The sequence below is a fragment of the Mustela erminea genome, chromosome 6, assembly GCF_009829155.1.
Source record: "Mustela erminea isolate mMusErm1 chromosome 6, mMusErm1.Pri, whole genome shotgun sequence".
In the NCBI taxonomy this organism is placed as follows: domain Eukaryota; kingdom Metazoa; phylum Chordata; class Mammalia; order Carnivora; family Mustelidae; genus Mustela; species Mustela erminea.
The window spans coordinates 87,878,833-87,889,260 of record NC_045619.1 but is presented as its reverse complement, the minus strand read 5'-3'; the positions used below and the strand labels follow the sequence as shown (position 1 = coordinate 87,889,260).

General features: G+C 47.8%; 1 protein-coding gene across 2 annotated transcripts; it reads left to right on the top strand.

Moving 5' to 3' along the window:
* The first annotated feature begins 641 nt into the window (after positions 1–641).
* LOC116593815 (keratin, type II cytoskeletal 2 oral-like) lies at positions 642–8,803 on the top strand. Of its 2 annotated transcripts, XM_032348309.1 has the most exons (10): positions 642–1,279; positions 2,360–2,580; positions 3,964–4,024; positions 4,691–4,786; positions 5,382–5,546; positions 5,648–5,773; positions 6,376–6,596; positions 7,906–7,940; positions 8,358–8,412; positions 8,557–8,803. In XM_032348309.1, the coding sequence occupies exons 1-10, from the start codon at positions 662–664 to the stop codon at positions 8,801–8,803; spliced, it is 1,845 nt and encodes a 614-aa protein (XP_032204200.1). In that variant the 5' UTR covers positions 642–661. The 2 variants fall into 2 exon arrangements, with proteins under 2 accessions (XP_032204200.1, XP_032204199.1); XM_032348308.1 differs by having other exon boundaries at positions 8,358–8,803.
* The last annotated feature ends 1,625 nt before the right edge of the window (positions 8,804–10,428 follow it).

Below are 10,428 nucleotides of genomic sequence, written 5' to 3'. Positions count from 1 at the left end.
CAGACATTTTATTTTGTTTTATTTCCCATGAACAGCACTGCTCAGCTCAAATGGCAGGCTGGCTCGAATGGATGCCCTTGGCTGAGGTGGTGCCAGACTGGACCTCTGCTTTCCCATTCCCCCACCCCAAGCCCTCCTCTGGACATTTCTCTGCAGCGGTGGGCATAGATGATATGTTACTGGGCTATGGTACTCTGGCATTGCAGGGAGGGATCCAGCTCACATGGAAGAATTTGTCTGGTCCTCACCTCTGTGTCATGGAGTTCCATGGGTCGTAAGACCCTGGTGTCAAAACCCAGTTCATTCTGCTGGATCAGGTGCTGTCTGAGTTCCCTAAGCCCCCTGAGGAAATCACAGGGAAGAAGAGAGGAGAGTTCCAGTCTTTTGTCAACTGTGGCAAGTTTGGGTGATTAAGCTAAAAAAGCAAAGTCATTTTGGTCCAGAGGATTAGTTTGGAGGTGTGTTGCAAGTCTACAAGTAACTTATTGCCTGGGAGGCAAACCAAACCCAAGATGACTCTCAGCTAATTGCTTGCCTTTCCTTGTGCCAAGCCTAGCTCTCTGGTATATAAAGGCCACCCTCCTCTTTGTCCCCATCCTCTGCCTTCACCCCTCTCAGCCCTTGCTAAGTGATTGCTAGCTGACCTCCAAGCTCTCTCACCATGAACAGACAAGTCTGCAAGACATCTGGTGGCAGCAGCCATGGATTCTCGGGCCGCTCTGCCGTGGTCTCCGGCAGCAGCAGGATGAGCTGTGTGGCCCGCTCTGGGGGAGCTGGCGGAGGAGCCTGTGGGTTCCGGGCCGGAGCAGGCGGCTTTGGCAGTCGCAGCCTCTACAGCCTGGGTGGCAACAAGAGCATCTCCATCAGTGTGGCTGGTGGCTCCCGGGTTGGTGGCTTTGGGGGAGGGCGTAGCAGCTGTGGCAGTGGCTTTGGAGGTGGCTTTGGAGGTGGCTATGGAGGTGGCTATGGTGGTGGCTTTGGTGGTGGTAGAGGAATGGGAGGTGGCTTTGGAGGAGCTGGTGGCTTAGGAGGGGCTGGTGGCTTTGGTGGAGCCGGTGGTTTTGGTGGGCCTGGTGGCTTTGGTGGGCTTGGTGGCTTTGGTGGGCCTGGTGGCTTTGGTCCTGGTGGCTTCCCTGGAGGAATCCAGGAAGTGACTGTCAACCAGAGCCTCCTGCAGCCCCTCAATGTGGAGATTGACCCCCAGATTGGACAAATAAAGACCCAGGAGCGGGAGCAGATCAAGACCCTCAACAACAAGTTTGCCTCCTTCATCGACAAGGTGAGGGCAGAGCTCAGAGGTGCCACGGAAGGTTTTGGCTGCCTAGGGTGTTGGTGTATGAAGATGCCAGGGGGATCTGCTAGGCTTATAGGCAGGGGTATTAGCTTCCTGTCCTGGTTTTGCCTTGGGCCCTTCAGGAGAGCAGGCATGCTCTTGCTCTTCAGGGCCTATTTTCCCCGCTGTGAAATAGGGAAAGGATTCTAGCTTCTGATTTTCTTCTAGGGATAGGACTAGGGAAAATGAAGTGAGGGTCCAAACTTGTTTGTTGTCATTTGAAGAACAGAGCATTAGTCACGAAATCATTATAGTTAACATTCAATTTCTCTTGAAAAGCAACTTCCTGATAATATAAACTAGCGGGTAATCAAACTTGCATTAGTAAGAATCTTGGGACTGCCTCTCAGTGATGAGTGTTGGCAACTAATTTATCATCTGAATGGTCTTGCATTTTAACTGATATTAATTTGTGTTGTCTATGCTGGGGCAAGGAAGGGTGTGCTGGGTCTGGGGTAATAAGCCTGGGGTTTGAAGTTAAACCCAGATCAGCTATATGCTGAGTAACTGAAGGGGAAAAAACTAGAGGAAATATGAAACAACTTAGGAAAAGTTAGACCCTGTTGACTGTTTTCACTGCCTATAGGATGGTAAAATTTTCACTTAAAAACAATTATAAGTAACTTTATTTATGCCTATCTTCTGTACTTGTGTTCTGAAGGATCACCATAGACTAGGGCAGTGATGGCTGTGACTCTTAGCTTGGTCACTTAGTAGTCAGGTCAGTTTGGGCAACTTAAACTGTTTAAGATTCCATTTACTATGTACAAAGGGATAATAACACTTCCTTTTTAGGTGGTGGTGAGGATTAAATGAGATAGAATAAGTGAAAATGGTAGGTACATAGTAAACAATACATTGTGTCTCTCCCTTGTCTAAATTCTCATTCTTCTCAGTTAAAAAAAACTCCAGAGGCTACTGCAGATTGGAGAACAGGGTTCATTTCCACATCTCCACTCTTTGGGATGCATGGTTCCACTTGCCCAACTCAAGAGGCTAATTCCTTTTCTTTTTCACCTGATACAGGTGAGGTTCTTGGAACAGCAGAACAAGGTCCTGGAGACCAAATGGGAGCTGCTCCAGCAACAGACCACAGGCTCTGGCTCAGGACCCAACAACTTGGAGCCTTTCTTTGAATCCTACATCAGCTTCCTGCGCAGGCAGTTGGATTTGGCTCTGGGGGAGAGAGGGAACTTGGAAGCAGAGCTGAAGAACATGCAGGACCTTGTGGAAGACTTCAAAAAGAAGTAAGGGCCTCAACTGGGGAGTTACCCCTTATGGGGGATTAGCAGGGAGTTGTAGCCCCAGCTTGAGATTTTAACTGTTCCAGATTGTACCTTCAGTCAATACTCTTAGATGAACTAGCTGAGTGAAGCATGACCAAGCGGAAGGGGATAAGAGGGTGGGGACTGAGACTTCAAGGTGGTTGATTATGACAGATTTTTCAGGCTCCAGGGACCCCTCCTGCACTAGTCTAGTTGGATAAGAGAATCTACCCAGAGAGAGTCTGCCCTTCACACTTACTGTACATAGGGATCACCTTGGAAGCTTGTCAGAAATGCACATTCCTGTGCTCTGGTCCTAGATATTCTGAATCAGTAGGTATGGGGCAGGTCCCAGGGGTCTGAGCGCCCCACAGCTGCCAGGAGTTCCTGGCAGATGCTCTAGGGCCACACTTTGTAAAGTACTCTTTCAATGTGCCCAATACCCTGTCTCTGGAGCTTCAATCAGCCCCCTTCTGCATGTTTGGGGCTGTAGTTGACACCATCTGAGGTCTGTAAGAGGTAAATTTGGCCTCTCAAGGTGGGGAGGGAGCTCCGGACTTACCCAGGGTCAGGACCCACGGGGTGGGCACACCTGTTCTGAGGAGGCCCCATTCCGGTTTAACTGCATAAACCTGGCGGACACCCAGGCTCTGTGCTGAGCACTGGGAATCCAGTGGCAACTCAGATTGACATTACTCAGAAATCTCTTCTCCTGGAACCATTCCATTTTTCAATCTTCATGAGATCTAGACCCCTGGTGGGAGATTATCATCTTGAATAAGCAGGAATCTCATAACCTTGATGCATTCAGAAGACATGAATTTATTCTTAACCCAAATTCCATAAGAAGCAACTCTAATTAATGAAAAGAAGTGGAACAGAGACAGAAAACCTGGTCCGAGCAAATACCTCTCTGGGTCTCATATACACATCTTACACTTTGTGATGTCTGCCAGAGCCAGGCAAGTAGTCAGGCTCCTTGAAGTCTTCTCCCACTCTACCTACCTACACTTCAGCCTGTCACCAGGACTTGGGGGGAGAGGGGTGAGGCAGTGGCCTCAGCTCTGAGAGGCCTCTAAGCCAGACTGGCTACATAATTTTGGGGGCTCAGTGCAAAATGAAAATGCAGGGCCCTTGTTTAAAAAATTACTAAGAATTTCAAGATGGCTTTAGCAGAGCATTAGACTGAATGAATGTGAGGACCTTCTGAACCTAGGGCCCTGTGTAACTGCACAGGTCACATGCCCATGAAGCTTGTCTTGTCTCTGGGTGAGTGGATTCTGTGTGAGTACTTGGGATCCTCTCTCTCTCTCTCTTTTGCTTTGGGAATGTCACTGTCCAAATGTGTGCTTCTTTCTGTACCAGGTATGAAGATGAGATTAACAAGCGCAATGCGGCTGAGAATGAGTTTGTGGGGCTCAAGAAGGTAAGAGAGCTGGGAAGAAAATGATGAGGCTTTATTTCTGAGCACTAACCCATGGAGTCAGCTGCTCTGGAGCATAAGGACCCTATGCTGTGTGTGGGGTTTACATTTCTCCTTACATTTTTGGAAACAAAGGAACCTGCTCTAAATACATTACTAGTGAGGGAGACATCTTACAATGTTACTGAGATTAATGAATTGATTAGTAATGTGAACTAATGAAGGTTTTATGTGTAGCATTAATCAAGGTCTTCAGCCTACTAGAGCACCTTGGATGTTATTAATAATAACAATCATCCAGTACTTGTAGCTTACTTAATTGATCATCATAAAGATGAGGTAGTGAGAAGAATATCCTCATTTCTATTCAGAAGGTTGGTTATATAGCACCCCAAACCCAAAGTCACAGTTGGATAAATGTGATTTTTCTACCCTTACTCCAGTGTCTTGCTAGTGGTGTATATCTTATTAAAGCATTGGGGTTTAACTGGTCAAGGCATATAAGGGAAGAAAACCACTTTGATCTTCTTTTAGAAGGGAAAGAGTGGAAATTAGGAGAACAGGGGAAGGACAAGGAGGAGGGACAAAGGCTTAGGAAAGAGCTGTGGTGTTTGGGGTAGAGTGGGTCATCCTGCTTGGTTTCTAATTTCCTGCCTTCACACCCTGTAGGATGTGGATGCGGCGTACATGAACAAGGTGGAGCTGCAGGCCAAGGTGGACAGCCTGACAGATGAACTGAACTTCCTGAGGACCCTCTATGAGATGGTGATTTTTTGATTCCTTGGTTTGCCAAGGTCCAGAGCCTTCCTGTCTGCATTTTCCCAGACATGCTTCCTGAGTAGGACTTTAGGTGATAGTCAAGTGGCAGAACTTGCCTAAAACAAGCAACAGGGCTCGGAACTCAGCTATGCTCCACCCAGAAAATGCTAACTTTGCTTTCCCAGCCTGCATAGACCTGAACCACAGGGCCAAGATCCCTCTTTGTCTTTGTTTTCCCTCTGTTCTCAGTCTATTTTGCTCTATACTTTCCCTCTGGTCCTATACCAGTATCATAAATAGCTCCTTCAGAGTACTCCTTCCTACTGTAGTCCCATGGAAACCCACACAGTCGGGCTCACTGCCTGATACTCTCAGGCTGACAACATGATTGTATTTGCACATTTGCCTTTCTCTTTAACTTTGTTGTCTGGGATCACTTAGGCTATAGCCAGGCCTGAAACGCAAGCTTAGTTTTCTAACTGTCCCATTCCTGGCCCCACTGTTGGGATATCTTTGCTGGCAAAAGATTCTTGGACTTCTTCATTCCCAGCATCTTCTGGGACCAAGGGGTGGTGAAAATGACCATCCATGTTCCCCATAGGAACTGTCTCAGATGCAGAGTCATGTCAGTGATACGTCTGTTGTCCTGTCCATGGACAACAACCGCTGCCTGGACCTGGACAGCATCATTGCCGAAGTCAAGGCCCAGTACGAGGACATTGCCCAAAGGAGCAAGGCAGAGGCTGAGGCGCTGTACCAGACCAAGGTGGGAGCCTTCTCCTTGCCCTCATAGTCTAGGTTTAGGTCTTGCTGACCAAGAATGTTCTAACCCTGCAAAACTATGTTGATTGGTTTCCCCTCTGTCAGCTTGGGGAACTGCAGACCACCGCCGGTAGGCATGGGGATGACCTGAAGAACACTAAGAGTGAGATCATGGAACTCAACAGGGTGATCCAGAGGCTGCGGGCTGAGATTGAGAATGTTAAGAAGCAGGTGGGTCCGGACCTAATGGAGAGATCCTGGAGGTCCTCTGGGTCTTGAAGAGAAAGAGAAGCAACGATTATGCCTCTGCTACATGCTTTCTCTGTCCTTTCATATGTGTCATACGTGGGGTAGCTGGGAGAGTCCATCCTCCCAGAGATTCTTTCTTGAATCTGAGCTTCTTGGAAAGTTCCCTAAGGAGAGATGGTTGCTCATTCTGGCTTTCCCAGCAAATCTTGCAACTGTAGGGATGGCTTTAAACACTTGGTTTCAGTAGGATCTGCCTTCATTGAACTATTTATCATGCACTTCACATAACCTCATTGGCTAATTTGTATTACTGGACCAAAGTGATTAATTAGGCAAGGGGGTTTTTAACAGTCTTGCAAAAAACAAAAAGCAAAAAAAACAAAACAAAACAAAAAAACCACCCAGTTACTAGACCATTACTCCCTTTACCAGCAAATCAATGTTCCTCTGCTTGATGAGACATGAGTTAATTTCAGTGGGGTGTGGGACGGGGGTGTGGGACGGGGAAGAGAACTTTCAGGAAGGATCAGCTGTTTGTTTCTTGGTCACTATGCTAATTGGTCTCCTACCTCTTCCTGTCCTAGAATGCCAACCTGCAGGCGGCCATTGCTGAAGCTGAGCAGCGTGGGGAGATGGCCCTCAAGGATGCCAATGCTAAGCTCCAAGGCTTGCAGACTGCCCTACAGAAGGCCAAGGATGATCTGGCCCGGCTGCTGAAAGAATACCAGGAGTTGATGAATGTGAAGCTAGCACTGGATGTGGAAATTGCCACCTACAGGAAGCTGTTGGAGGGCGAGGAGTGCAGGTGAGGTGCTGTGGGGTCAGCATTCTCCTGAAAGGATTTTAGAGTGACCTTTTATAACAAAGAAAGAGAGAAAGATGATTGGAGAGGACAACCCAAACAAAGGGTAAGGAATCTCCTGAATGACAGAATTTAGAATTCAAGTGCCCCCATTTTTTTGTCAATCAAGATCATCCGGTTCTCCAGTTTACCGTGGCCAGTGGTGTTGTATTACATAGCTCTGTTGATCTTCTTTATGAGCAATGAGTAAGGAGGAGTGCTTTGGGGTTATAACAAAAGTTACAGTGCTGTCCACTGAACTTCCTGAGACGACAGAAATGTTCTATGTGCTGTCTAATACAGTGGCTATTACTCATTTGAGTATTGAAATGTGGCTAGTGAAACTGAGGAATTGAGTTTTACACTTAATTTAATTTTAATAAAGTTGGCTAGCTTCAAGTGGCTAGCAGTTACCATATTGGACAGCACAGTACAGACAGTTCTGTAGCCCTCCACCCCTGAGACTGAATCCATAGGGAAAGTGGCTGATGCATACACACTCTGGAAAAAATAGCACAGTATCAAGTAGCAGATAAGGGTTTAGTGAATGGATATCAAATGCCAAAGGACTGTCAAGGCTTGAGAGATCTTTCTGCTGAAAGCTGCTCTATGTATCCTGTCCTCAGACAGCTTCCAATTTGATGGAAGAAGCAGAGCTCAGGTGTGAGAAGGAAACTTAAGGATTTTTTTTTATAAGTTTCTATGAAAAGGAGTGGGAGTGATGATGGTGCTATGTGTACTGGGAATTGCAGGATGAGGGTGAAGTGGTCAACAACAGTAGGTCCCACACTGGTAAGGTGTGCAGACATGCTCCACATCTTCTCAGATATGTGGACATGCCTTCTCCATGAAAAAGAACAAGGCATAGAAAGATGGGTTGTGTGGGCAGGACATTTTCAAACTCATCATGTGTTGAGTGTCAGCCCCTCTCACATTTTACCCATCTGAACCACTAAAGGGCTAACCAACTGGGAGTTGGGTGTTGAGCAGTTGACCTGGAACAGATGCTCTGGAAACTAAGGGAAAGAGGATAGACAGATGGAGAAATAGAGGGTGGCTGGTGAAGCTCCTGAACACCTCAACTCCCCAGAAGCAGGCTCTTTTCTTGGGGATACTGGGTCATAGAGACACTTGGAATAGCCTTTCTTCCCCTGGGGGCTTGACCCCTCATAGGGCAAATGGGGGTGTGTGACTCCCAAGGTTATGAACCCTCAGCTTTGTGGCTAATGACTCATGGCAGAAATAATGCATGTTTCCTTCTTTTCCTTTTTAGGATGTCCGGAGAGTGTCAGAGTGCTGTGAGCATTTGTAAGTAGCCCTTCAAAACTTTCTCCCTGGGTTGCAAAAAGGGTGACCAGGAACTCCTTCACTGCCAGCCTACAGCAGGACAGCTTGACCCCTGCAAGGAGGCCAGGCCACCAAAGAGTGCCAGAGTCTCAGGCTATGGCCACACAATCCCCTGCTAGCATAAGCAGGGAAACTCTAAGGCCAAAGCTAAAATGCCTGTGGTCTTGGAGAGTTCCCAAGATTGGAGAACCAGAAATTTCTGTGGATGCTGCTGGCTCTTGTTCTTGGGGGACACCAGAGGGCCAGGCTCACTCTTATCATTTACCAGCTTAGCCCTCAGAGAAGTTGAGTATCTTTCTCAAATTTGCACAGCTAAGCAGGGTAGAGCTGTGATCCAGACCCGGGCCTTTGCCTGAACTGAGTACCTCTTCTCCACAGCAGTGGTCAGCAATGTCACCAGCACAAGCAGCAGCTCTGGTGGAAGCCGTGGAGGGTTCAGTGGCAGCAGCAGCGGTGGCTACAGAGGCAGCAGCAGCAGCAGCAGAGGCAACAGTGGTGGCTACGGAGGGGTCAGTGGCAGCAGTGGCAGCGGCTACGGGATCAGCAGTGGCAGCAGTGGGGGCTACCAGAGTGGCAGCAGTGGGGGCTACCAGAGTGGCAGCAGTGGGGGCTACCAGAGTGGTAGCAGTGGGGGCTACCAGAGTGGTAGCAGTGGGAGCAGGCTTAGTAGCGGAAGCAGCACCTCTGTGAGTCAGAATGGAATTGGCTCCAGCTCTGGTGGCATCCACACCTCAGGAGGCAGCAGCTATAAGTCTGGCAGTGGAGGCAGCACTGGGATCCGCTTCTCCCAGACCACCAGCTCAAGTCAGCACTGCTCCAAGTGATCCTCTGGAGTTAAGTGTCTGTGCCCACTCGCAACCCTCTCAGCCTGCCCACAGCACTTCCCACTCTGCTTGGCATCAACAAATGCCAAGCTCAACCTCGCTTTTCTTCAAGTTCCCTGGAGAAAGGGCTGAACTTTTTGGCTCCTCCATCCTCAGATCTCTCCTAAGCCAGGGAGGTCCAGCTGCTCATCTCAGATGACGATGCCCCTGACGATGGTAATGATACCTGAGCCCAAACTCCTGTAGGCCTTCCCAGCCTGGCCTGTTCTACCCTGGCCCATCTGCCTCTCTCACTGGGAGCTGATGGCCTGAAGCAGGCATATATCAGCCCCGCTGAGGAGGGAGTGCTGGAGGGTGAATGGTTAAGTTCTCTGGACTGTTGGTTTGCAGGGTTCCCTCCCACATTTGGGCATCATGTCCTAACTTATCTCTGTCCCTTTAATTCCCCCAACTGTGGATCCTCTGGTGATGATCATGTTGCATTTTCTTTTCTCAATAAATTGCACTGTATTTCACATTCTGGTGTTTGGTTTTCATTCAAGGGTCATAGAATAGACCGAGATCCAAGAATGGAGAGAAATCAGGTGTGGATGGTGGTCTTCCAAAGTTCAGTGGTGGGTATAAAGGATACTCAGTAGTTTTGGCTTCTCCATTATCAGTTTAGCCAGGTTCTTGTGATAGGTCTGCCCAAGAGTATTTATGTTGCTTAAGTGGGGGCCCCCATTCCCAAGGAGGTCTTCCCATCCATCCTCCCTGCCTCTGAGCAGGCCTCTGGGATCCAGTTTTGGAAAAAATAGTTTTACAGTTCATCAAGGGAATAGATTCTACAGGGAGTGCAGCCCCTTTTCTTCAACTCTCATGCCAGCCAGACACAGCACGTTCTCTTTTATTATTAATTAATTTACTTAATTTCTTTTCAGTGTAACAGAATTCATTGTTTATGCACCACACCCAGTGCTCCATGCAATATGTGCTCTCCATAATACCCACCACCTGGCTCCCCCAACCTTACAGCCCCCGCCCCTTCAAAACCCTCAGATTGTTTTTCAGAGTCCATAGTCTCTCATGGTTCACCTCCCCTTCCAATTTCCCTCAACTCCCTTCTCCCCTCCATTTCCCCATGTCCTCCGTGTTATCTCTTCTGCTCCACAAATAAGTGAAACAATATGATAATTGACTCTCTCTGCTTGACTTATTTCACTCAGCATAACATGGACGGAACTGGAAGAGATTATGCTGAGTGCAATAAGCACAGCACATTCTCTTGCTGAAAACACAGCTCTTGGAGTCTGGAGGGGTCAATACATAAACACCCTCTTTTCCCTGGCCGGGTTCTGAGCCAGTTAAAAAATAAAACAAAGGAATGAGCAAATGGAGACCCAATATTGCTTTTATTACCAACAAAGACGATACTGGTGAATACAGTTTATACCTCTGATGGAATGGGTTTCCTAATACAGGACCTCAGGATTAGGCCAGATTTCCCACCTGGGCAGACATAATATAGGGCCATTATTGCCTTCCCTGAAATATAACAGCCCTGGTCTCAAGACTTGGAGGAGACTAATTTTAAAGTTCCCACTTGAGAGTGTAATAAATCCTTGCTGATTTTTGCTGGCAGGAGG

What these genes read in the sequence shown, in the direction of transcription:
- LOC116593815 (XM_032348308.1), top strand. Translation starts at nt 662, where the DNA reads ATGAACAGACAAGTCTGCAAGACATCTGGTGGCAGCAGCCATGGATTC. An exon ending in TTGCCTCCTTCATCGACAAG is followed by an intron (nt 1,280 to 2,359) that starts GTGAGGGCAGAG and finishes CACCTGATACAG; the next exon opens with GTGAGGTTCTTGGAACAGCA. An exon ending in TCAGAGTGCTGTGAGCATTT is followed by an intron (nt 7,941 to 8,357) that starts GTAAGTAGCCCT and finishes TCTTCTCCACAG; the next exon opens with CAGTGGTCAGCAATGTCACC.